This window comes from Anomalospiza imberbis, chromosome 9 (genome assembly GCF_031753505.1).
Source record: "Anomalospiza imberbis isolate Cuckoo-Finch-1a 21T00152 chromosome 9, ASM3175350v1, whole genome shotgun sequence".
In the NCBI taxonomy this organism is placed as follows: Eukaryota; Metazoa; Chordata; class Aves; order Passeriformes; family Viduidae; genus Anomalospiza; species Anomalospiza imberbis.
Genome location: NC_089689.1, coordinates 28,286,596 through 28,313,651, shown reverse-complemented (window position 1 = coordinate 28,313,651; position 27,056 = coordinate 28,286,596). Strand labels below are relative to the sequence as shown.

The following is a 27,056-nucleotide window of genomic DNA, read 5'->3' as shown; positions in this document are numbered from 1 at the left end:
TTATGTAAGGAATGGGGGAAACTAATAATAAGCTTGTAAATCATGTGGTTAAGTTTAAAGAAAAATGCTTTGGGAAAGTTTTCTAGCCTCCTGCAAGACATTTTGTTTTTATTCCTTCTGTCTCCACAAGACTTTTGCCTTCTACCGTTTGCCAGCAGGATTGGAAAAATTCTACTGGTCCTGTCATCGCAAGGGACGCTTGTGGAATTGTTTTATTGTTACCCATCTCCTTCTGGTAGGATGAGATCAGTCCCTTCATTTAGCTAAGTCAAGGCATCTGCTCTCTCGTTCCAGATGTGCCAAGCTGCTTGTAAACAACGAGGGCCTTTGATAAATTGTCAGGTGTTTGTGAACATTTGAAGATCGCTGTGCTCCACCTTTCAGGTAAAAGGGCTCACAGGAAGCCTTTGGGGCAGAGGAGACCCCAGTTCCACTTTCCACGCAGGAGGATTTTCCCAGGAGGACTCACAGCACTGGCCTTCCAGACTGCAGACAACATTGATGTCTTTTAAAGGTCTATCAAGAGCATCTTGCTAATGTTGGGGAGGGGGCAGCAGCTTTCTGCAGCAGCACCTCCTCTTGGTCTTGGCTTTATTTTAGGGTGGTCTTGTGGCCACTAAGCAGACATAAGCTATAAATTTGCCTCCACTGGCTGCTGTTTTGGGCCACGGGATTTTAGGCACAAGAAGCCGGTCCTGTGTGTTTTATATCAAGCCCAAGGCTTCACCTACCAGCTCAGCACAGAAAGTTTACCCATTACCAACCTGTGGCTGGGTTCCCTTTGTTCCCAGAAAACAAAGGCTCTGTGTTCACAGCTAAATCCCTCCATCCAAGTGTTTCCTGTAAAAAACAAAAGCCTGCTAAATAGGAACGTTTCTCCCTCTGGGAAACGATGCATTCCCTCACGTTCACGGTATGCAGTGTTCCCTTAGTTCACTGATTTTGTTACTTTTTACAGTTCAGTTTCCATACGCCGCTGCTCATGTGTGGTGCCAATGCTGCTGGTGATGAATTTCTCGCAGAGCTGACTTGAGCAATGTCTCTGTAGTAATCATTTTCTGTCTCCCCAGCGTTTAGCTGAGTACATCGTCTCCAAGACCTTTCACCAAGCATCCATCAGGAAGGAGTTCAAGCTAAGCAAGACATTACCCCGTTCCAGAGGCTGAGCAAATCACATGCCTACCCTGTAACTAATTATTTCTATTGGCTGATTGGTTTTTAATGCATCTGTTTTACAGGTAAACAGATTTATCTTAGGAAGGCATAGGTAATAATGATGCTGGGTTTTTTTTATTCATTGCCTTCCATCAAAGACTGAAGGGCTTGATGCTGAAATAGGTGTCATTTAACTGTACAGTCCCTTGATTTTTGTACCTAGGCAGAATGGGCATCTGGGACTGCTGGGCAAGACTGGGAAAGCCTGAAAAACTTGTGGAGCCTTCTAACAAGACTCCATAAACGGATGACATTAACCATGTGGTCTCCAACCCCAGCTCCTCATGAACCTCCCCTTTATAAAACAGAACTTTTTGTAATTGTCAGAGTACCTGGAGAAGCCAATTTCTGGTGCAAGGAGCCCACAACACAGATCTCACATGCAGACAGCACAAGAACATCAGCTGTTTGTGATGTTCCACTCACCCTCCTGATCCCACATGCAAATCTGATCGTGGATATCTTGCAGACATCTCAGCAACTGCTCTGGCAACTGTGATGCTGCTTGTACAGTGGTTGTATTGCAGAAACACTCAGAATGTTCCAGAGCACACAACCCATGGATCAAGGAGACCCAAAAATCAGTGCTTGACCCAAAGCACTTAAGATTGAAACATCAGAAAGGTAGATGGAAGCACTGGAGACAGAAAAGCTCTGCTCACTGGTATAATTTAGATACAATCAGGGGATTGCAATGAGGGAATGGATCCTGGATATCCAGTTCAGACTTATAAATTAGGGAAAGGGAAGAAATTCACCAAGTTAAAATTCTTGGAGGGAGATGTCATATATGTACATGGTAAGGTAAAGCCATGGGCAGAGAGCACTGTCCTCATCCACACCACTCCCGCGTGCATTTTTAACTTGTTTTCAAAGAAATGTGGGTCTTAAAACCAAAAATCTATTGCTAGAGGTACTCAAGAGTGGCAGTGGCTGCCTTCAATCTATCATGGCCAACCTTGGAGACCTGAGCCACAGTGAACCCAACAAGCACTCACCAGTGTCCTCATGTAACAGACCTGCTCAGGTGAAAGTGTGGCTCCCCCATTCCTGGACTTTTCTGCTTTCGAAAGACCCTTCTTTTTCTTTCCCCCATTGCCAAAAAAAAAAAAAAGCTTTCAGGGTAAATTTTACCAGGGCCAGGTTTTCCTGCCTGCCCTCCCAGGGCTGGGGGATGGAAGAAGACCTTTACCTGCTGCTCGCTGCCGGGCAGGGGGCACCACGAAGGAAACAGGACCCAGCCGTCTGGCGGCAGCTTTTTTCGGCTGGATTTCGGCTCGCCTGCCGGGCTGGGGTTGCAGCTGGCTGGCCTGATCTCCTTCCCTCCCACCGGCTCTCACTGGGAGCAGAACATGCCTTCTCCTGCTGATTTCTGCTTGCCATATTGATTGCAGCAGGGTATAATGGAGACAAGTCAGGCAGAAAGCCAGCCACCCTTGGGAATGATTAAAGAGCAAGCAGAAAAGGATAGAAGTGAAGAAAAACAGGCTGACACTTAGGACGTGGTGGATTTGGAGCAAATTATGCCCTTTTCCCCACCTCACCCCTGCGAGGTGCCTGGGATGGTTCAGCGGCACCTCTATTTCAGCTCTGCCCAAAAGAAGCATCATATCGACCCCCATGAACGTGGGGAACAAAATCCCCAGAATGTGTACAATATCCCTATTGTGCATGGATTTGCAGCCTGATTATTCAGAGCATAGCCAAGGAAAGGTAAGGCTATGACCCATTGTTTTCCTGCGATCAATTGAATACTGTCATTTGCATTTAAAACGCTCTAAATTCGCACTGTCAATATGCCAAACAGCTGCTCGAGCTTTTCAGCATTCCATGGTGACAATCACACTATCATACATCATTGGCACCAGGATTTGCAATACTCTCAGTGTCAAAATTTTGTGGGTTTTTTTAAGAGGAAAAAAAAAAAAAAATCCTCCCCTCCCCCCAAAATACCCAAACCTGTGAAAAATCCACTTTTAAAATGATGGCGTTGGATGCTGCTAAGCAGGCCTTCACAGATGCCAACATATCAAAATTCATCTCTTTTCTTCCTCTCCTACAATTAAAAGGTAGTTAAGAAAGAGGCTGTTCCTGATAGACCCACCTTCTGTTTTCTCCTTTGTATGCGTATTATTCATTAGCAGTCTAATAAGAGTTTCAAAATGCTCTGTGCCTCTGCCAGCAGGGCATATGTATGTAGACATGTGCTTGTGACAGATAAGTACATAAACAGCATATTGGCACCAGAAAGACATCTGTGCCTAGAAAAACGCTTGTGATATGTACATAAATGACATTTTAGCTCTAGTCAAGTCCTTGTGGCTTTGAGAGGAATATGTGACTGTACTCTTCTCTGTGAATACTGAAAAGGTGCGCCTTAGATGGGAGAGTTTTCCCGAGGTTTACGGGGAGCCGGAGGATGCGGAACAGCCCGGGTTGCAGCCCCGGCGATGCCAGGCTGCGGCAGACGGTGGGAGAGCTGTGCCAGGGGAGGGTGGGCGCTGCCTCTGGCGCTGCCGCGGGCGCGGCCCCCGGGGGAAGCACCCGGCACCCCCAAATCTGACTCGGTGCATCCGGACGGGATGTGCCAGCGGGGCGGCGCTGGCAACGACGGCGCAGCTCCCGGGTGCGAAGGGAATAAAATGTTGGACCAAAAAGCCAAGGGTGATCCAGGGTCAGGGGGCATAGGGAGGGCTCCCTGCAGCACTTTCTGCTAACTGCATTTAATTATCTGGCTGAAGTCTGAATGTAATCCCTTCACAACTGGCTTCTACAGCAGAAAAGGGACATTTTGGACTCTAACAGAAGGGGACTGAGCATCCCATCTTCTGGGATCCTTCCCAGATGGCACAGGCAGACACTGTAGGTCTGCTCACACCACTTGGTTTAGGCACATAATGCTTCAGTTTGCCCATTCCTGGTGACAGCTCCCTGACTTGGAGCTCTAATGAGCACTGGAAATGTTGTAGCTGGGAGGTTACAGGTGAGAGGTCCACGGTCCCAGGAAAACCTAGACATTACTTGCACCTAGTCTGGGTGAGGGAGGAGAAAGAGAAGATGCAAAATTGGCAGCACTTCAGTATTCACCACACACACAGAGCAGTAAATATGGACTTGGCTTCCTGATTCAGGGCATTGAAGCCAAAGTCTGGGATATATGGGAGCCCTTATGTCCCAGTGACATCACCCCAAGTGGGGAACTTCAGCCTAGGAAGTGAGTTCAACCATGGCTTTCCCGAGTTTACCCCAGGAGGTTTGGGTGCTCCAGCACTCTCCATTCCTGACTTTCTGAAATCTACAAATCCTCTGTAGATTTCATTTGATCCAGTAAAGTAAATCCTGAAAGGAAATGAGTGTCCCAATCTGTCATTGACTCTAGGTTCATGAAGACTCACCTGTGCTGGACCATGAAACAGCAGCTGCACCTGTGTGAAAACCTTCTGGGATGTGGCATTAAGACAGACATCAGGGTGGTCGCTGCTGTTCAAGAGCTTGCCCGTGGTGAAAACAGCCTCACTTCCTTGGGTCTGACATGAAGAGGAGAGAAACAGCAAAATATTCTTTGCTGGAAATCAGGATGGGTCCTTGGACTTTGCTGAGCCTGTTTGCTGACGCGACCTAGGCTCGCGGCTCCCTGGGTGGATGGGAGTCTCACACCTCCAACATGATGGATGGAACAACAGTGGTGGATGAGCTGTTACTTGCCTAAAAAAAAGTGTTTTGGGGGAAAATTGTCTCCAGTCATTCTCATTTTGCATGTGATTTTTCCTACATATGTTTCTAATCATTAAGAAATTCTGTAGCTTAAATAATGCTCTGAAAGTACGGTAACTGTTGGACTACATTCTGTTGTAACCTTATTGAATTTCACTTCTCTGGAAAAAATAATGGGATACTATATCTTGAAAAACAAATGGTAATTGCATTTTTAACAGAATGTTTCTCTTTGTGTTTCAAAACCTTCTGCACACAGTTAGACATCTAGCCAGGGAAGAAGGTACAAAGCATATGGGCCAATTTCTGTCTCTTGGCTGTTCAAGATGCCTTAATATTCAAGCAGTGATGTGTGTGTGTCCATGCAATATGGCACAATTTATCTGTGTGGTATCCTTGAGCTCAGGTGAGGTGGTCAAAAGCTGTGTACTGGCATCAGGGGAGGTATTCGAGGAGAAACTGGGGGAAGGTGGGTCTACATCCTGTTCCCTACTAGATGTGTGGGTGCACATCCTCCTATGAATTCAAATTTGCGTTATTTGATCTGCAGAAGACCAGTGTTCCAGCATTCATGGTGCTGGCCAGAGGGACAGGTTCATCCTGCAGGTGACCAGGATCTTACAGATAAGGATCTCGCCAACACTGCAGAGATTGGCGTTGTCCAACAACCTTTGCACTGCCCACGTGCCACAGCGACGTGACCTCCTCAGTGCTTTGGGGAATTGAACATCACCACGTGCTGAGAACTGGGTTGATTAAAGCCTGGGACCCAAAATAGAATTGCCACAGTTTGATAACACGCTGATGTTATTGTCTGCCAAGGTTAGGAGAGCCCTGGTAATACTGGAAGGCTCTTCCATAATTCTCTGTAGATCTGGCGTGTTAAGAACTTTGTGAGGGGATGCATTTGGACATGTGAAGCTTCAAGGCAAAGGAATAGACTTGAGGTTTCTGACTGACAAGACACATGTGAGTACATGCAGAATGTGCTCCTCCTGCTAAAAATAACATTTCTCCTGTCAACCACGATGCGCCCACCCCCACAACACCACCCAGAAGAACACATTAACACCTTGGCTTTGCACGTAGCCCGATTCACAGCAGCCACAAGTGGTAGAGGGATCTGCACTCTGTGCATGCTGACAAATCATATGGCACAGCGAGGAACAGAGGAGTGAAACTGGGCTAGCAGAAGTTGACGCCTTATCATCACAGTCCCTCTGAGCATGCTGTAGGCTGACACCTCCACCAACCAAGTCATCTCCCTGGTGCCAGGATGAGGAGCACGAGCCTGCTATCCTGATTTAGCCTCTGGTAAGCCAGGCTTGGCTTGCCACACCAGGAAGGCTGGAAGAGGTGCGTGGACGCAAATGGTGCAGGAGCACCGTGGGTGCGCCGGCATGAGGAGAAGCACAGCACATCCAACCACTGCTGCTCACAGCTGTGCTATGGGGACATGCAAAATGTGCTTTGTACACAAGGGATGTGAGATGTTTCTCTCATTGCTGCTCCCCGTTTGCTGCCTAATGCCATCTAGGAAGCTGTAAATAATATTTCAAAGCAAGAAGGGTTGGGTGGCAGATAACTTTTGCCCCTAAAAAAGACTCCTGCCATAGCCAAGGTGCAGGTCTGTCAAATAGCCTGCTTCTAAGATAATGAAAGACAGGGACAGCAAAGCTTTTTAAAATGGTGAAAGACTAGAGAATACCAGATTTTTTTTTCCAATTATTGTTTCTTATGAAAAGCTGCACTTTTTTTTCCTTAAAAATAAAAGTTTTCTTTAAAGCTGAAGACACAGCATCCCTGCCCATGGCAGGAGGTTGGAAGCAGAGGATCTTTAAGTTCCCATTCAACCCAAACCATCACAGGATTCTATGGCAGCAAAAAATGACCATCCTTCAGAATTTTTCATATTAAATTCCCATTCACCCCAAACCATCATAGGATTCAGTGGCAGTAAAAACTGACCATCCTTCGGAATTTCTCACATTAAGTTCTAGGCAATTAATTTGAAAACTCATTCTTTATAGTTTTGCTTTAGTACAAATTTAGCTTCTTTGTAAAAGTAAATTTTGTAAAAGGAGAAAAAAAAAAAAAAAAAAAGAGCTGAGACCAAGTTGTAGCTGAATATCAGCAGGTGACAGAAGATTCATTCCAAGTCATAGAGGTCACTGTCAGTCCACTGCAGCCTTCCCCCAGGACAGTGTGAAGCTTTATTCAAAGGAGATTTTCGGAAAACCCAGGAGATTTAAATGCATAAGTTCCAATCCCATGGCAAGCACATGAGCCTATGTTCTCACTCTTGAAATTAAGCTCCTTTAACTCTCATTTGTGTGGCTGGGAGAGCCCTGGGCCCCTGCAGTTCTTCCCTCATCTGAACCTCCCCTGACGGCCCCGGCGAAGCCAGGAAGGCTTTGGTGGGCACTGAAGGCACCCAGCCCATGCAGATGGTGCTTAGCACTTAACAGGATCAGCCCCTCAGCCACTTGTGTGGTGTCCATCACCTCAGATGCCTCACCATCCCTGAAACTACGCGACGCCCACCACATGTGATCGGGCCCATAAGCTGCTTTCACCTCACCTCGAATGTTTGCTGTGCTGATAATCCCAGCGGGGTGTCCATATAAAGGAGCCCCTTGTTCAAGGCAAAAGGGAGGAAGGAAATTAGGCAGTTGACAGAGATGTAAAGCTAAAGGTTTGCAAGATTGCTTTTGTTTGGCCAAATGTTGTGAAGTTTCAGGGTTGTTTTTGGAGATCCTGGTGTTTAAAGTTAGTTATTCAGCAGGTGGTCTGGCAGAAGCTGTATATGGAAAAGCAGCTTCCAGTCAGCTATCAGCATTTTAGCTTTTTTGTGTTTCTTCTCCAGTCGTTGCTTACTCCTGTTTTAGCAAATGTAACACCAGAATCAAGTCCCTTCCTGGGATGAAAACCTGCGAGTTCATCAGCCAAGATGGAGCTTCAGTTTTGGCCTGATTTGGTGTCTCTCTTGAAAAAGCTGAACAGTTGGATGCTCTTGGTGGTTCTGGTCATATCTCTTTTGATTATTGACCTAGTGAAAAAGAGACGACCCAGGAATTTCCCTCCAGGGCCGCAGCTCTTTCCTCTCGTGGGAACCTTTGTGGACTTTAAGCAGCCCCTCCATCTTGCACTGCAGAAGGTAAGAGCTCCATGGACATTTTCCCTACTAACAATATCTTACCCTTCCACGACTCTTACTACCACCACGCTGAGAAGCAGCAAGAGCAGCCTCTGCAGAGCTGGGTATATAATAACCACATGAAATAGATGACCCTTCTTGGTTTTATCTCTCACCATCACCTCCTCTTCCAGGGGAGTAGGATTGTCCAATGGGAAATATCCATAAAGGGGGAAGACCTATATGTTCCTCCTTTTTCTTCCCATCTGATTGTGACCATTTCCTTCTGGACACCAGAAAGGACTCAGAAGGGCTGGGCCAGGCTGGGGGACAGGTGAAAAGTGCTGTGTGACAGCTGAACTGTTTGGAGATCACCTCTGAAAATTGTCCTGTCATTGTCTTTGCTCAGAAGCCAACAGTTCACCCCATCACATCTGAAAGAAGCATTTAAAATCCTGAGTTATGTCCTGTGCTTCTTCTATGTTGCAGAAAGAGGCAGTGATCTCTCTGGAAAGGTTTCCACATCTTTGGCTCCCACCAGAGACAAAAAGAGAGAGATTTTATACATGCTAAGTATTCCTCTCTGAAAAGGTGGAAGAAGTTCTGACATGCTGACTGCAAAAACCCTTTCTGGTGACTATTTGTCTCTTCCTTTTGCTTCAGACTGACAGGAGCCTGTCTGCCCTGGGTGTTCTCAGGCCACCAGCATGGGTGGTCCCTGAGGGAATCCTCGGGGAAGGCTGAGGCAGTGAATTTAGGATAGTTTGTCAATATACACAGTTATTATGAAAATTAATCCCATTTATTTACAAACACACAATGACTGAGACACCCATTTGTTCCCAGGCTGGTTTCACGAGTCACCACAGCAGTGTGGGGTGACCCTGTGTGTCCTTTCATGTAGATTCATTCTAAGAAGAGGATGAGCTCCTTGACAGAGAGAAGATATGATCCCCCCCTTTACCCTTATACATCTCAGAGGAGACACTAATGCCAGCAAAGTCCATGCAAGGAAAATGGCTGCAATTTGGCCATAAATGCAGTCAGGCTTAAAATTAGAAGTAAGTGTCTAGCAATAAGCAGTTAGAGCTCCTGTCTAAATGGGAGAGCTGGAGAAGAAACCACACGACTCTAGACAAAAAGTTGATGAAAGGGATAATTTGTCATGCTTTGCCCTCAGCAGGAAGAGCCTGAGTGTGGTGACCCGGGTGGTGGGACAGGAGGGGACAGAGCAGATGCTCATCATTTACAAAGCAAATTACATTCCTCTTACAAGCCAAACTGATGTAAACACCTGGTCGAGCCCAGGTCACACTAAATAACAGATACAAGCAATCCATCTCTCCCACACTACAGCTCTCCAGCCCTTTTTGTGCCTTCTCCAGCCTTCATGGAGTAGCTGAGATTGGATGGGACCTGCATGCTTGGGTTTGGGTTCCTCTGAAGTCTCTTTGCTTCAAGCAGGGTTAAATTTAAAGTCAGATTTCCCTGTTCAAGGTCTTGGCCTGGTGAGTTTTGAAAATCCCCATCTTCCTATTCTCAGAGGACAATGGGCTCTCTTTCAGCTTACGGGTCGGTACGGGAACATCTTCAGCGTGCAGTTTGGAAGTCTGACATTCGTGGTGGTCAACGGGTACCAGATGGTGAGAGAAGCTCTTGTCCACCAGGCTGAAACATTTGCTGATCGGCCAAATATTCCACTCCTCCAAGAAATATTTAGAGGCTTTGGTAAGCACAGCTACCAGGATTTTGGGACAAAGCTTTCATCTCTTTGGAATGATAACTGTTCGATGGAAAGAAACAGGTTGAATTCAACCCTTGTGAGCTGCACCTGTGAAAGCCTGCACAGGGGAAGGCAGGAATACTAATAATCTCACAGGGGTATGTTTTAATCTCTGTGCAATTTAGGGATGAGGATGGGCTCAAAACCAGATTTTAATGAAAGAGGAGATATCTTTAATGAAAGAGGAGATATCAGCAAGCTCTCTGAAGATCGATACACTTGCAGCGTTTCCCCTTGGTTTTCATTTCTCCTTTACTTTTCCTGCCTGGGCTGCACACAGCTCCAGAGACGGGGTGCTCCTGCTTGCAGCTCTGCCAACAGCGTGATAGTACTCAGAGTATTTTGGCTTACACCTTTTTTTCCCACGCAAAGTGACAAAGTAGCAGATTAAAGCAAATCCATAAAACTAGATCTTTAACATAAGCCAATTACTCTTGAATTTTAATTCCCAGGCAAAACCGTAGCCTTTTCCACATCCACGAGCTTTTTTTGCCTTGGTTTGGGGTTTTTGCCCATGATGAATGGCCGTTTCAGAATCCTAACACTCAAAAATGACCCAGAGAGAGGCTTGTTCACCTGTTTTTTCCACCTACAGGGCTCATATCATCCAACGGGCACATATGGAGGCAGCAAAGAAAGTTTGCTTTAGCAACACTGAAAAGCCTTGCTGTAAATTTTGAGGAAAAAGTGCAAGAGGAGAGTCGGTACCTCGTGGAGACAATTGAGGAGGAGAAAGGTGGGGGTTAATGCACAGCACTGTGCTCAGAGCTTCCAGCTAAATGAATGATGAGAAGTAAAACTCTTACCCCAGCACAGCTCCAAACGTGCAAAACATTTCTTCAACAGCTCAAATCTCGATCTTACACTTCCAGACTTTGGCCTTAGCACTTATTTTAGACCTCAGGCCTCCTATTTTAGTTGTTCCTTATTAATATTAAGCAAATATATACTAGGTGGTTATTAAAACATGAGTGTTTACATGGCTAAGGAAGTGTCTCATGCATTCTGCAAAGGAATAAACGCAGCTCTCCTGCTATCAGGCACTTCCACTCAGAGGCTTAGTTAACCTCTGCTTGTCCTTGGCTTTGCAAAGTATTTTAAAACTTGTTTAGTCAGGCTTTCCTTTTGTATCACACACAGATGAAGCGTGTGCCTTGCTCTTTTATGGTCCAGCTTTTAAAAACTGCCAGAGGGATATTTGTAAGAATAATTTGTATGTTGGTACATGGGTGATGTTGCACTTCAGCTTTAAATAGAAGCAGATGGGGTTGAGCTAATTCTATGGAGCTATATATAGTAAACAAGAAAGATCTAAAAAGGAATTGTGAAATTATATACTAAACTTGCTCCATTTTAATTGCTGTTGCACTGAACAGGCCAAATACTCCATGTTGCCAATTGATTATAGTCTTCTATAGTCCTAATCAATAAACTAATTAAGCTGCTGGTTTGGGCCTTTCTTCCCATTAGTAATGACAGATAGTGATCATGTCCATCACTCTAATATCTGAGCACCAGCCCAGTTTAATTACTTTCTTGAAGAGTGAAGAGATCAGCAGTGCTGTGAGGAGTGCCTTGCATTTCAAAGTGATGTTCAACAGCATCTCAGGGCTGGACTGGGCTTGTCACTGAGATCAGTCTCTTGTCACAGCAAGTGGCTCTCCAAGCTGTTGAAATGTGCCCAAGGAGATGAAGGTCTCTGCTCAGCAGCTCTCTCAGGGAACACAGATGTGACAAGCATCACATCACACTTCACTTTATAAATGAGCTCTATGGGCCACATGAGCTATTGCTGGGGTTCACAGGTGGCCACAGAGATCTGCAACCCTCTCCTCTCTCTCCTCCAGCTCCCTTGATTTCTTCATGGTGGACAACTAAAGCCCAGGGCAATGGTATTTTTCGCAGTGTGGTTGTCCTGGGCTCCCAGCCCTGGGCGAAGCTTTGAGGGACGCTCTCCTGGTGTTTAAAATTGGCACCAAACACCAGTTGGAGCAGGCAAAGTTGACAGCCATAGCATGGCATGCTGCTGGTTTTTTTCCCTGGAAAATGCTTCAGACCCTGCTTGGGCAGGTCAGTGCTAATGCCACTGCCTGCCAGCAGCCCGGGCTGGACACAGGATGGGATGTCCTGGCCCACGGTATCCAGGTTCCAGTGGGATGCTGGAGGTGATGGGGGTGGTGGGTACCCCAGAACATGGGGTGAAATCTGAGCACCACCGTGGGTGAGAAGCAGGTCTCACCCTGATTCACAGCTGTGGATCTGGTAGAGAACATGGTTTTGACTGAGACTGAACAGGAAAAAAGAATGAAAGCTGTCTTTAGGATCATAGAATCATGGAAATATTTATGTTGGAAAAGATCCTTAAGTACATTGAGTCCAAATATTAACCCAGCACTGCTGTGTTCACCACTAAACCATGGGCCCAAGTGCCACATCCACACACCTTTCAAACACTCCAGGAATGGTGACTCCACCACTGCCCTGGGCAGCCCCTTCCAAAGCCTGCCATCCTTTCAAATGAAGATATTTTCCCTCATATCCAGTCAAAATCTCCTCTGGCACAACTTGTGGCTGTTTCCTCTTATCCCTTGTTCCTTGGGAGACAAGACCAAGCCCCACCTGGCCACAACCTCCCTTCAGGCAGTTTCCTTTCCTTTTCTTTCCTCCAGGACAACCCTTTGACCCTCATTACAAAATTAATAGTGCTGTTTCGAACATCATCTGTTCCATAACTTTTGGGAACCGCTTTGACTACCATGACAACCGTTTCCAGGAACTGCTGCACTCCCTGGCTGAAACGCTGCTGCTCATCGGAAGTTTCTGGGGCCAGGTAAAGCCACTTGGATGTTTTTCCAGCTTCAGCTGCATGTAACAGCTCAGAAACTGGGGTTTCTAAGGCACTGGTGTAATCTGCCTTTTCCTGTAGAAAAAGAGCCATGTTTAAAGGAAAATGACCTGCAGAATTTTTTTGCATTAGATTGGATTTATACACAAAGTCTATCAGGAAAGAAAGGAAATAAGTTAAAATTATTGGGAGAAAATGGAGGAAAAAATTCCACTACAGGATTGTGAAACCAATCTTATGCCTGATATAACCAAAGAACAACAGGAAAACCTTAAAAGAGTATTTTTCTACAAAAAGAAGAACTAGTAACACTGTGAAAATTCCTATCTTTTCCCATACCCATATCCCAACCAGTTTCTTAAACCACTTCTATTTATGAAAAAAATAGAGATTCCAGGTTTAGAAACAAAATAGGTGGATTTGGTGATGTATTTTCTGCGTGGCCACACACCATGTTCTGATCTCTGTCCCCTCCATGGGGACACTAAGGGACTCATCTGCATCCACCTCACCTGTGGCCACCTCACATTAGGGGGCAGCTTTGGCCACTCAGTATTTGAAAACTTTATCAGCAGAAAATATCTGTCCAGTTCTTATCTTGTTTGCACTTGTTTACACCTGTGTAAGTAAATTTGTACAAGTGGACTGTTATAGCAAGGATGATTTTTTTCACGGTAGCAAGTAGAGTTAGTAAATTAATTGAGAGTCTCATCCTCTCAACTATGATACCTGCTCTTTTCTAACTCAAAAAATGTTCTTTTGCTCTGTTTGATTTCTTACCAGCTCTATAATGCTTTTCCTTTGATCATGAGATGGTTGCCAGGACCCTTCAGGAAAATCTTCAGGCACTGGGAGAAACTTCAATATTTTGTGAAAGGAGTGATTGCAAAGCACAAGGAGGATTTAGACCAGTCCGAGGCAGGAGATTATATTGACTGTTACCTGAAGGAAATAGAAAAGGTAGGAAGTAAATAACTAAAACCACCTAAAGATTAACCCATAGAATGAGCAGAGAAGATTCAGGGCTGTTTTGTCAGGGGAGCTCTTGCCTCACACATTGCCTTTCCCTCCCTACCTCTGCCACATCAAACTTTAGCAGCAGCAGAAGCCTGATCACTTAGAAAACATACAGATTTTTTTTTTTTTTTCCATTTGAAAGGATTTACACTTTGTCTTCTTCCCTTTTTCGTTCTGTCACACGGCGTAGGAGGACTCTCAGGGAACATGTTCATGTTTCTGTGAGCACTCACACGCCTGTGTTTGCTATTGTGAAACTTGACATTTAAAAATGCTACCTGCTTTCAAGAGCCACTCTACAGCAACCAGGGTGTCTTTCAAAACAGTCCATAGGGCTTGAAATCCAGTGAAAATAAAGGCTGGAAATTTCCAAGCCCAGGTGTAGATAATAAAGGAGCAGTAGGACTTCAGTTACGCACAGGTGATTTTGGATTGGGTGTTAAAAGCATCCCCTCCAGAGCCAGAGCTTTCATTGCCACGTTTTTCTTCCAAGTTTAAGGGTGACACCAGCTCCTATTTCCATGAGGAAAACCTGCTGTGCTGCACCTTGGACCTGTTCTTAACTGGGACTGAGACAACAGCGACCGCCATCCGCTGGGCTCTGCTCTACATGGCTGCGTACCCCCACATTCAGGGTAGGGCCACTCAGGGGTCCTTTGCTTAGCCCAAAATCAGGTAAGGGAACCTCAGGGAACAGAGTTATCCCAGCTCTGCCACATCTTGGATATGCCTGTGCCCCAGGTACCCTCTTGGGAGCCTTTTGAAGACAAGTCTGAGGATAAGCCGTTGAGGGAACTGGGAGTGTTTAGCCCAGAAAAAGGAGGCTCAAGGGGGGGACCTTCTTGTGCTCTACAAGTCCCTGAAAGGAGGGTGCAACCAGGTGGGGGTCAGTCTCTTCTCCCAAGGAACAAGTGATTGGACAAGGGGAAATGGCCTGAGGTTGTGCCAGGAGAGGTTTAGGTCGGATATTAGGGAAAAATTCTTCACTGAAGAGGTTGTCCAGCCCTGGAACAGTCTGCACAGGGGAGTGGTGCAATCACCCTGGAAGTGTTCGAAAGGAGTGTGGATGTGGCACTTGGGGACATGGGTTGGAGGTGGCCTGGCAGTGCTGGTTTAATATACGGACTTGATCATTTAAGAGGGCTTCTCCAACCCTAAACATTCTATGAAGAGGGGCATTTTGATTTTTTTTTTTTTTTTGCTCCCTGTAGAGAAAGTGCAGCAGGAGATCGACGCCGTGGTCGGGCAGTGCCGGCAGCCCTCGATGGCTGACAAGGAGAAGATGCCCTACACCAGCGCCGTGCTGAGCGAGGTCCTGCGCATGGGCAACGTGGTGCCACTGGGGGTGCCCCGCATGGCCACCAGCGACACCACCCTGGCCGGCTTTCACCTGCCCAAAGTGCGTGGGGACCACTGGCCTTCATCCCACCAGCCTTCATCCCACCAGCCTTCATCCCACCAGAGGAGGGTCTTCACGGCCCAAGCCCCGAATCTCACCTGAAGGGGAACCAGCCAGCAGGATCTTATAGAAATATCACAATTATTTAGAAAATATGAGCCCTCCTGATGGATTCTGTGGGGCTGTTATGGTCTTGTGTCCTTACAGAGGAGAATTGTGAGATCCTCATGGTGTTGGCTGTACTTGCCAATTTTAAAAGGTTTATGCCTTAAATTTTGTAAAAGACACCCTCAACACATTATGGGAATAGAGGAAACACAGGAAAACAAACAGTTTGGGTTTGTTAATTCTACACAATATTAATAATCATCTATTAAAATTAGTAGCACTTGATGAAAGGCAGGTAATGAGTATTGTTTCACACACACTGTTCTGCAATTAGAAAAGCAAATTTTAAGGTTGGTTTGCATTAACATCACCTGTTACTGCAGCTCAGGATGCAGATCAACGCTCAGTGATCTGTAAAGGCACACAGAAGTGAACAATCCTGCAGGCTTTCACCCTCATTTAAATGCCTAGCTTAGGGGGGAAAAAAGCCTGTTTTGCCCTTAAAACTGTGTAGTTTACAGAGCTAATAATAGCCCAGTCTGACAACACCTCAGGTCCTCTCTGCCGCGTAATCGCCCCATTTCTCCACCTCTCGCAGGGCACCACCCTGATGACCAGCCTGACTTCAATAATGTTCGACAAAAACGTGTGGGAGACTCCAGACACCTTTAATCCTGAACATTTCCTGGAAAACGGCCAGTACAGAAGGCGGGAGGCTTTTCTGCCCTTCTCTGCAGGTAGGATGATGGATGGGGAGATAGCTTTTCCTTTTGCAAAGCTTTTATTTTTTTCCCCAAGACACTGCTTATAGAATAGGGGGTACCACTCCTGTCCAGCTTCCAGCCCATCCCCACAGTGAAAATCTCAGTCACAGTTAATAGAGGCTGCTCGGAGAGGGGAGGAAATCAATTTGTTACTGCAGGATAAAAAAAATAATTAAAAAAATAAGGCTTTTTCTTCTTGCACAAGTTACATAACTGGGTTGTTCAGACAGTTTCCGCTCTTCGCCTCTCGGAACAGGCGCAGTTTGCTCGGCAGTAAACTTCTGGGGAAGGTTTGAGCAGATTGTGTGGGTGAACATTGCCACCTAACCTTTCTGGGAAGAAAAGCTGCCGCAGCCTGTGCAAGGCGGCGCGGCCCAGAGGAGGCTCAGAGCTGGCTGGAGCTCGCTCGGGACTCTGTCGGGTTATTTGCGCTCCTTTTCCAGGCAAGAGGGCTTGTCCCGGGGAGCAGCTCGCCAGGACCGAGCTCTTCATCTTCTTCGTGGCCCTGCTGCAGAAGTTCACCTTCCAGGCCCCAGCAGCGCTGTCCTTCGCCTTCACGCTCAGCCTCACGCGCTGCCCCAAACCCTTCCGGTTCTGCGCCGTGCCCCGCCACTGAGCCAGGCCTGGGGCTGCCCCACAGTGCCCCGCAGCCTCACAAACTGGGAAATCCCCCTCTCCTGACCACCCCAGAGATGCTGGGCTGAATTGATGGGCCCTGGAGGTCCAGCACCCGCCAGCATCTGGGTGGTAGAGGAAGGGTTCAAGGGCCACATCCTGCACGCTGCGCAAACACAACCCTTGTGGCTCATCCCTTCACCTCATTCCTGCTCCCTGCTACCAGTCTGACAAAAATGCATGGATTTAAAAGCCTTATCACCTAATTTCCACTGTCAGCAACTCCCAGGAAGGGAACAAGCCGGCTGCAAAAGCATGGTTTGATGTTGACTTTTCCATCGGGAATATGTCCATCACCGCTTAGCAGCCCCTAATGCTGCAGCACCCAAATAGCCAAGGGCTCCTGAGGTGTCCCTGCTCAGAGAGAGCTGCTGGCCTTGGACACAAGCTCTGGACTCATGACTCAGCACCAATTTGGACTTTCAGGTGGCCACAGCCAATCCTGAGCCTCAGCTGGGCTTGGGCTCAGGGTGGTGGACACTCCCTGCAGCAGCACATAGCTGCTGTGTGATGGAAATCACAGAATCAAAGAATAGTCTGGCTTGAAAGGGACCTTAAAGATCAGCCTCTCTGCCATGGGCTGGGATACCTTCCACAAAATCAGGTTGCTCCAAGCCCCCATCCAGCCTGGCCTTGGACACTTCCAGGGATAAAAAATATCTAAGCAGAGATCTCTGCAGCAGCAGCAAGCTTTTTTTTTTTTTTTTAATCTCAAAGAGCATATAGGAATTTTAATTATGGGAGTAGAAGCTGCTTCTACCAAAGCCCAACCCAAGTGGGATGGCACAAGGAGCTGTGCTTCCAGCAGGTCTGGAAGGGCTATAAAAATATGATACAGCAATTTAATATTAGAAAAGCAAAAGGTTTGTGCTAGTAAAATACAAATCAGAAAAGCTGCGACAAACTAATCCTCTGGGGTTGCTGGGGGGCAGTTCACCTGAAGCGCAGCAGAAAGGGAACAGCAGAGTGCTGGAAGGGTCGTGCCGTGGCAGATCAGAGCTGGCCCTCAGGAAGGAAGTGTTGGAAGAGTGGCTTTGTGGTGGGAAGTCACGAACTCAGCACTTCCCCTCTGCTTCTGGCAAAGATTTGTGTCTGTGTGTGAGCAGCATGGGCATAGCGGGGGCCGAGGGAGCGGCTGGGACAGGGCGCCCTGCATGGTGGACACAGCTTCTTCCTATGCCAGGCCTCTCTGGATACTAATTAATTAAATGTGCAACTTGTAGAGAATTTTTCCATTTATGTGACCAGGCATTTGTGCTTAGAAGTGCTGCCTCCTGTGTGCTTCAGTTTGGACTGTAGTCACAGCAAAGATTCTTCTTGGTTTTGTTTTGTTTTGCTTCTTACCTCTCATAAGTGACTTTTTTGTGGGTACCCACGTAGGATACGGACTAGTTAAGAGGAAAAGAGGATTACATCGAGTTTCATTTCCACTGGCTTTCTCCTCTGTCCCCGGCAATAGCGGCTTTGCTGCGGTACAAAGCAATCCCTGTGCAGTGGCAGATTTATGCCACAGGGGAGAGTCCTCTGCACATCACATCCCTGCCACGCCGGGCACACGGGGATTCTGTCACTGAGCTGTCCTTCCGACTGATCACTTTAATCCTATTGCGTTTTTAATTATTGTTTCACAGTCACAGGCTCCCATGTTGTGTTTTTGTCTTTGTAAAAGAGAAAACATAAAAGAAAAAAAGAGACTTTTTTTCACCTATGAAGTCTTCAATGCAATTTGGGACTAGGCACTGGCTTCTCTCCACTTTTGTGTTTGTTCTGCTGTAGGTCTGACCTCTGGCTTGTGGCTACAGCTTGTATTATTTGCACTGGCTTAGCAAATAAATATCAATCTCTTCCCTCTTTCATTTCCAACTTGTGTTTCTTCATTACTTTGGGGTTTCCTCCCCTACTCCTGGAAAGAATAAATGATTGAAGGCATCTTCTTTTTTCTTCGTCTTTTTTTTTTTTTTTTTTTTTTTTAATTAAATGTAATGGTGCCATACCTTAAAGGCAGGAGGCATGAATTTGTTTAATTTTCAAGTGGATCCTTCTCATGTCACTGCTGGCGAACACATGCATCTCCAGGGACTCATGCCTAAGTGTGCTTAAAAGCCAGAGGTGAAAAGAGATATTGTCAAAAACAGTCCTCTGCCCTTAAAATTCCACAGCAAAACAGAGATTTGACTTCTCCAGCTTCCCAAGTGTAAGGTTATGGAGAACATGTGTATGGCATCACTACAGTGGCTCTGCTGCACCTCTGTGCCTTGTCATCAGCACTGGACAATCCCAACAGCCACAACTGATGAGCCTAAAAGAGAGAAAAGGAACCCCAAACATCCCCCAGAGCAGGAGGTGGCAGCTGATGACTGCAAGAGGCCATGACAGAGCCATGTGATGCAAGGGCAAAGTGCTGCTGCTCCCCGCTTCTTTCACAGCAAAACACAACAAACACATCAAAATTCCACATGGTCCATGTGCATGAACACCTCCCTAACCCAGAGCTGCTCCTGGGTGGGAAAATGTGGCACATTCTGCTGCCAGCTCCCACCAAAGGGCCTCAGCCTGCAGAGCTGGGCATCTGCATCGGCTTCCCAGCACCTTCATCAGCTCTGTGGGGCTTTGGGAGCAGCTTCACCGAGGGCTATGACCCAAAGGACAAGGCAAATGGGAAGGGATGGCTGGAGGGCTCAGGGCATGGCCAGAGCCAGCTGCTCTGCCTGCATTTGTCTGGTGGAGATCAGAAAACGCTGGTGCTTAGGAGCCACTGAGTTCTGGGACAGCTGTTTACTTTCAGCCCACGTCACCCAGACACACGGAAACACGAAACTGAGTCAGATGATTTGTGAAAGGTTTTGCAACCTTATCTCGGATATCCCCTGAGACCTGGGGCTTGGCCCGGGACTCCTCATACCAGGGAATGAGCTGCTGTAAACAAGGAAAGCACGAGGCCCTCGGAGCAGCTGGAGACTCCCTGGCACTGAGAAGCTGAAACTGGGACGTAGCACGGTGAGGGCACCTGGGAAGGACGGCACAGCGTCATCCTGTGAGATGGGTTTGTGGGAACTGCATGCTGAAATTGCCAGGTTTTAATCTCGATCCCACAAAGCTCATTTCTGTCCTTTAGACAAGGGCATGGAGCACTGGGGTTTAGTAAAGCACTGAGGAGGGGCTGGAGGGGAAGGGGGAAGCTGGGGGTGTCCTGGTTCGTGGTGGGTTTGTTTTAAATCAGATGGGAGGAAATGTTTCAGTTTAATCAGGAAGTGGTTTAATCCTTTCTGAAAGCTGGGAAAGCAGGAGTCTGAATGTAGCCTGGAGAGCAGGCAGAAAAAGCCACTCCGTGCTGTCCTGTGTTTGCACCCACAGCTTTGCCAGCACATCACCCATCTCCCCCTGGCCCTGGGGGCCTCAGCGGTGCCCTGTGAGCTCAACCTGCCTGACCTGCTGTGGGACACGTCCCTGCAGAGCCCCACCATCCAGCCATGCTGAACTTCCTCCGGGACAGCATCTCCCTTCAGACATTCCTCATCTTTCTCTTCATCTTCCTGCTCATCGCAGACTACATGAAGAACAGAAATCCAAAGAATTACCCTCCCACCCCCTTCCGCCTTCCCTTTCTGGGGCACATCTACCTCTTAGACTTCAAAGATCCTGCGGTCACAGTGCGGAGGGTACGTAGGTGGTGAGCAGCATGGGGAAGGGATGGAGGGATTGCAGCTACACATCCCTGGCCATGCAGGGAAAGGGATAACCCAAACCCCAGAGGTAGTGAAGGCAGGCAGGCTTGCCCTCATCAGTGACATTTACCTGAGTACAAGCAGGGTGGAGTGATTCCACGGGCAAAGGTCACAGCACAATTGCACAGGTGCAGTCACAGATGTACAAACCCTGCAGGTCCAAGTGGGGGCTGGAATGGGGTGAAACAAAAACTGGACTGGAAAATCAAACCTGGTGAGGTTTACTTGATTTATGGCAAATTAACACCATCTCCTGATCACTGATTCAGGAAAAGAGGAAAGATAAAAGACTATGCCCTCAGACAGAGTGCACACATTCTGCCTCCCCTCCCACTCTTCCCTTATCTTCACCCATGTTCCCTGACAGGGGTGTCCTGGTCTCACTAGGAACATTCATTGCAAATGAAAACCCCTTTTATTTATGCCCCCCCCGCCCAGCTAAGTCAAAGATATGGTGACGTCTTCGGCATACACATGGGCAGCATGAAGTTTGTGATGGTGAATGGGATGCGGCTGGTGAAGGAAGTGCTCGTAAATCAAGGGGACAAGTTCATGGACCGCCCTGACATTCCCATCGACAAGGACATCTTCAGCAAAATCGGTGAGTTATCCCTCAAGATGTGCCTCAGCTGTGAGGTCCAAGCCTTGACCCTGCAGAAGTCTGAGACAGCTGGAGACAAGGCAGAGCCCTGGAGCCTTCCTCCCTCGGTGGGGGATCAGCCATGGCTCACGGAGGGTGTTCCTGCCAGGACTGATCTCCTCCATCGGGCACCTGTGGAAGGCACAGAGGAGGTTCACCCTGACCACGCTCAGAAACTTCGGCCTGGGGAAGAGGAGCCTGGAGGAGCGAATCCAGGAGGAGTGCCGATACCTCGTGGATGTGTTTGGGGATGAACAGGGTGAGTGCCATGGCCCTCAGCAGCTGTGAAGGCAGGAACTGGCAGGGCTTGTTATAATTTCACTGCATGCTGAAAATACTGCACCTTGCAAGCGATGCTACAACCCTGCCAGCATCCCTGCTCGTTCCTACAGGTGCTTTGCCTTCTAACTGGCTGGGGAATGCAGCCAGGCAACACCCACAGCATTATTCACAGCCCACTTTCAGCCTACTCCTCTCTGGGAAATACTGTGTGTGCATAAATGCTGATGTTTCCAATGAAGTCAAATGACATCCTGCAGACCTTGCTTTCCAAAGTAAACAAACATCTCCATAAGCTGATTGAACTGGGACCACTGGGGTTGTCCTGCTAAGCTTGGCCAGCACATGGGGTCAGCCAGGCACCCCAGGAAAGCACTGACATAGGACAGTGCCCATTAGGGGCCACTCATTTCATTCATATTTCTTGACTACTTTACTTCTGACGTGTGTTTTCTTCTTTTCTGAGAAGAGTGGAAGAGAACTGATCTTTTTGTTCTCCAGGGAACCCTTTCAACCCTCAGCTGAAAGTCACTAATGCTGTTGCAAATGTCATCTGCTCCCTCATCTTTGGCAATCGGTTTGAATACCATGATGAGGATTTCCAAAGACTGCTGAAGCTGATGTATGAAACGACTGTCCTCCACGGAGCCGTCACAAGCCAGGTACAACCCTCCTGCCACCAACACAGGGCCATAGTTTCTTCTCTGGAGTCAGCCTTAAAAGTCACAGTGTTGTCATCACCAAAGTTGTCATTCCCTATTCCTTTGCACAGGGTAGATTTGGCTGTCATTTCTTTCTTCCTTCTGTTTAAGTTGTGCCATGCTCACGTTGCTGTCTCCCACCCAAAATCACTTTTCTTGCCCACTGATTGCCAACCTGCCCGCTGAAATAGTGGGTAACACACATGTTACCTCATAATAAGAATTCTGCTCTTCTGGAGCTGAGCTGTTTCCACCAGCTCCAGAAATTCAGCAAGTACAATCACAGGCTAAAGTCAGAAGAGTTTTTGAAGTCCTTTATTCAACTTGTCTTTCTCCTTTTGTGTTCAAAGCTGTACAACAGTTTCCCATCTATAATGAAGTACTTACCTGGAGCCCACCATACCATTTTTAAAAACTGGAGGTTATTGAAAAAATTTATGCAAGAGCAGATCAACAAACACAAGGAGGACTGGAACCCCTCAGAGAGCCGGGACTACATCGACAGCTACCTGCTGGAGATCTCCAAGGTCAGGAATGAGGAGAAAACCCTCCTGGAGTAGGGCCTAGAAACCAGAAGGGATGGGAAACAAACCCAGATTCTCTGAGCTGCCTGTGTGGCCTTTTATGAGCTCGGGACAGACATGAGGTTCAGGCCATGCATCAGCAGGATGGGGATGTGAGGAGTCAGCAGCATCTGCCAAAATCCTTGCTGTGGTCTGGACCCAGTCTGGTGCCAGGACACCCTCACTGTTCCTGTGTTACTAACACACCTTCTCCTGAAGGACCGTGACAGTGACACCTTCCAGGAGGAACACCTCATAGCCTGTTCACTGGACCTGATGTTTGCTGGGACCGAGACCACATCCTCAACTCTCCGCTGGGCTTTGCTGTTTATGGCCACACACCCAGAAATTCAAGGTACAATTAACAAAAAGGTGTTTTGCCTTGCTTTTATCCCTCACAGCTTTGTGAGAGACCAGTTGGGAGTGTCCCCACACTCACCTAAGTCCCTTGGCAGACCTTTACAGCAATAACCTTGTATTGTTCCGAGGGTTTTTCCCCTGGGCTCATTGCTGCTCTTTCCCCAGCCCGGGTGCAAGCCGAGATCGACGCGGTCATCGGCCAGGCACGGCCACCAGCCCTGGAGGACAGGAACAACCTCCACTACACCAATGCTGTCATCCATGAAGTACAGAGGAAAGGCAACGTTATCCCTTTCAATGTGCCAAGAATTGCATCGGAGGACACCTACGTGGATGGCTACTACATCCCAAAAGTAAACTCCGGAGTGCTGGGACTCCAGGGACGCTCCCAGCTCCCCAGGCACAGTGCCAGGCCAGGTCCCTCCTGTGCAGACACTGCCCCTGCCCTGTCCAGAGTTCACTCCTGCTGAACATGGATTTTTGCCATCCAGTTCCCTGAACAGTGTCACACTCCCACACATGCCTTTGAGGCACAGATCCCAGCTCTTACAGGGACTTTGGCCCAAGATTACAACAATAAAAACGATGCTGATGAGGGAAAATGCAGTTATGTAACTGCACCTCCAAACAGACAAGAAGTAGAAAATCTGGGCCTGCAGTGGGGTGTTGCACAAATAATTTCAGTATGCAAAAATAATTTAAGGATGTTCTTCATGGAGAGGAGACTGGAAGATAAAACTGCCCCTCCTGCTGTCAGTGCCAGAGAAAGTATGATTTATTTTTGTTTTTTCCTCTTAGGGCACTGGTATAATGGCAAATTTATCCTCTCTGCTGTTTGACAAGAATGAGTGGAAAACCCCTAATACTTTTAACCCCGAGCATTTTCTGAAGGATGGGAAGTTCTGGAAAAACGAGTATTTCCTACCGTTTTCTTTGGGTAAGATTTGCTGAATTATGGTGAACATGTGGGCTTGGGTTTCCAGCTGCAGGGTGGAGAGAGAAAGGAAAACAGCAATGGAAAAGGCAGATGCACCCTGGAGGTGCTGCTCAAAATGCTCCCATTGCCTCCCCAAAGAACCACAACCACACTTGGAGCCCTTTTCTGTCTTTCACATGCACAGAAGAGAAATGAGGATGAATAAAAAACCATGTAAATTCCAGAGATCTTAGAAACACCTTCACTGAGGCCATTGCTCTGCTCCCTCACGGCTGGACCTGTTGCCACCACAGGGTTCCCCAGCCAGCAGCTTCCATGGGGAAGTTGCTTTTAGCACCTGCTTTCCACACCAGCACCACACATCTCTGGTAGCTCTCTTTGCTGAGCTGTCCCAGGTCATGTGTGTGTGTAAAAAGCAGTGCAATTTGGGGGCAGACCATGCTGTAATGCCAAAGTATTATTGGGAAGCTTGGTTTGGGTTGAAAAACTCACCCAGCAATGGGGTAACACAGCTGGACCACGGTCCTAAGGGCAGGCAGAAGCATTTTCAGCAGCAAAAGCTCAGTCTGAGGATGCTGTGGGTTGCTGTCTCCACAGGGAAGCGTGCCTGCCTGGGCGAGCTGCTGGCCCGTTCCGAGCTCTTCCTGTTCTTCACCTCCCTGCTCCAGAAATTCACCTTCCAAGCACCCCCGGACACCACACTCAGCCTCCAGCCCTTGATAGGCATTGCAGTGGCCCCACAGCCCTACAAGATCTGCGCAGTACCTCGTTAGGAAAGCCTTGGCCACCATCCTCACATGGAAAATCCTTCGTCAGGGGTCCTGAAAACAAGCCCTTGACAGCTCTAGGGGGAGGCTGGGTGGTTTATTTCTTTCAAAGCAATTGTAAAATCATTTTTTTCCACAATTAGACCTTGCACTCTGTATCCCATGATAGTGTGATGCTCATGGGATCAGCCTGGGAATTTCCAGGGCCTTATTAGGCTTGCCCTATGGCACTGTAAATTAATGAGGGGCTTGGGAATTTCCTAATTTTATGAGGGATGGCCAGTGCTCACCTTGGCAAAATGAGGGACACTTTAGAGACTGCACTGTTGAGCCACCCACTGTGGCTGGGTACAGTGGGAGAGCAATATGAGCCTTTGTTTTATAACATTAACACAAGTATTAATTTGACATTTCCTTAATATGTACTTATCTAAAAAAAAAGTCCCTCTATAACACTTGTCTCATACATAATAAATCTTTATCAAAGCATTTTTGTCATGAAGTGTTTTGCAAAGTGAAGACCAACGCAGGCCATGTCCAGCACAGACTGTAGGCTTTGGCCATGCCCTGTGTCTCTCCCCTGCACTGCAGGAGGTTGGCACTGTAAAAGCAAAGGCAATTCCTACAGAAGTGATGGAAAAAATGATCCTGGCAGCACAGCTAGAATTACAATATGCAAAATCCTCTCTGTTTACCTGCCCAGCATCACAGAGTGGCTGGTGTGTCCGAGGGCAGTGGGGTGAGCTCCAGCAACACACAATGTGGTTCAGCTGCACTCAACAGTCTAACGAGAAACAGGGTGCCTTGGAAAACAACAGCAACAAATTACTGTTTTGAACCATCATCTACACAATGAAACAGTCCCAAGGTTGGCAACCAATGGTTACCACCAGTAAATGCACTGAACTGGGAAACAGCTGCACCCCAAGGAGCCTGCTGAGACCTCCAGGCAGAAGCTGCAGCTCCCAGGAACAGGATGGGAAATCAGGAAATCAGCACAGCACCAGGAACACACACCTCCAGCTCCTGCTCTCCTGCTGAGGAAATGAGCAAGAGAGCAATCTTTTCCTCTTTTCAATTTTCCCTGGAGTAGAGCTCACCTCTTCTAAGAGGAAGCAAATTTCTCTCAGGTGAACACAGCTTCTGGCACAGCTCCTTCAGCACTGGCTGGGTGGGGGGTTCTGCCACCTGCTCTGATTTTCTGTGCCAGTGGAAACAAGAGTTTGGGCTGAGCTACTGTTCCTGGTACTTGAGGCTGTTTCACAGATCCAGTAAGGTGGAGAAATGAGGACACATGGTGGGATACAAACCAGTCCATTTATTAAATGCACACTTGTCTCATCCCACTCCTAGGGAGAACCTGGTCAGCCCCAGCCCGACACCCCCTCCTCTCCTCATGCCAGCTGCCCTCCAACCTGCTGCTGGCACGGGCTCTCACACCTCCCTTTCCAGCAGAAACAAAAAAGTCATTTGACTTTCTAGACCTGATCTCCTTTCTTTTCCTTCTCTGAGAGAAGATGAAGGGGAAGGCTACAAGTGGGCTGCATGCCTGGAATGGTAAGTTTCTGCAGTGTGAGCATTACTCCCAAAACAATTCCAGTGCACAGGTGTCCTCTGACTGTTTTGTAGTACATTTTTCCCCACCAGTGCTGTGCTCAGATTTCCATTTCCTTTCCCAAGTTGCTGCTCTATCCAGAAGCTTCCTCCATAGGCCTCTGTTCAGTTAGTTAAATTCAAAAAGAATGCATTTCAGAAGGCTTCTTGAATATTTTGCCCCTCCACCTAAACTATCTCCCATACAAGGCTGACCTCAGCTCCTCCTTTCCTTTGCACTCAGGGCTTTAATCCTGTATTCCTCTTCCAGGGAGGGACACCCCTCACCTGAACACACAGAACTCCGTCTGCAGTGCTTGGCTCTTCAGGGGCTGCCAGAAAGCTGCAAGCAATCAGGGTCAGGACTGAACACATCCTGCAGCTCAGCTCAGGCTTCCTGCACAGCTGAGCACCCCTTCCCTTCTCCCGCACACACCTGCACATTTTGGTTTCAGTGTCTGAAACTGTTTTTATGTCCAGCCTCAGAAAGCAGGACAAGCAGTTCTTGCATAATGGCTTCACCCTCTGGGACAGGCCCTTGCACGCTGGGGAATCAACGCAGCTCCTCATCCTCGGATCTTCGCTCTGGAGGGCTGAAGGCTGCCAGTCTTCACCAACAGCACTTCTGGGCTGGGGGTAGTGCTCAGGGATTGAGAGCTGACAATGGGACTAAGAATGGAGCACGTAAATCCCCTGCACAGCAGGATGGACAGGGCAGACAGTTTTCTTTTCCCAATAAAAGCAAGAACAATGATTCAGAGCTGTACCTGTCCTCTGTGTCCTCTCGGGTGGGGCTGAGAACAGACAGAGACCCACACCTACCTCAGCAGCAATA

At 47.7% G+C, this 27,056-nt stretch overlaps 1 protein-coding gene and 2 long non-coding RNA genes across 6 annotated transcripts in view; 2 read left to right on the top strand and 1 right to left on the bottom strand.

Annotated features, from left to right (window-relative positions):
- The window catches only part of LOC137478817 (uncharacterized), a 45,158-nt gene extending 38,244 nt beyond the window's left edge, over positions 1-6,914 (top strand). For 3 of the 4 annotated variants that reach the window (XR_011001816.1, XR_011001813.1, XR_011001815.1), the window contains 2 exons: positions 295-384; positions 1,071-2,040. This is a non-coding gene — a long non-coding RNA (uncharacterized lncRNA). Of the gene's footprint in view, positions 1-294; positions 385-1,070; positions 2,041-4,594 lie in introns of those variants that run through there. The other variant, XR_011001814.1, reaches the window with a different exon arrangement.
- Positions 6,915-7,647: 733 nt separating this feature from the next.
- CYP2J2 (cytochrome P450 family 2 subfamily J member 2) lies at positions 7,648-24,634 on the top strand. Its single transcript, XM_068199063.1, has 18 exons — positions 7,648-8,086; positions 9,631-9,793; positions 10,444-10,584; positions 12,518-12,678; positions 13,477-13,653; positions 14,204-14,345; positions 14,922-15,109; positions 15,816-15,954; positions 16,425-16,589; positions 20,086-20,315; positions 20,820-20,982; positions 21,131-21,280; positions 21,802-21,962; positions 22,352-22,528; positions 22,784-22,919; positions 23,090-23,277; positions 23,723-23,861; positions 24,459-24,634. The coding sequence occupies exons 1-18, from the start codon at positions 7,880-7,882 to the stop codon at positions 24,632-24,634; spliced, it is 3,003 nt and encodes a 1,000-aa protein (XP_068055164.1). The 5' UTR covers positions 7,648-7,879.
- Positions 24,635-24,767: 133 nt separating this feature from the next.
- On the bottom strand, positions 24,768-26,178 carry LOC137478816 (uncharacterized). Its single transcript, XR_011001812.1, has 2 exons — positions 25,015-26,178; positions 24,768-24,966 (listed from the first exon to the last, which is right to left on the bottom strand). It is a non-coding gene; the product is annotated as an uncharacterized lncRNA (long non-coding RNA).
- Positions 26,179-27,056: the final 878 nt, after the last annotated feature.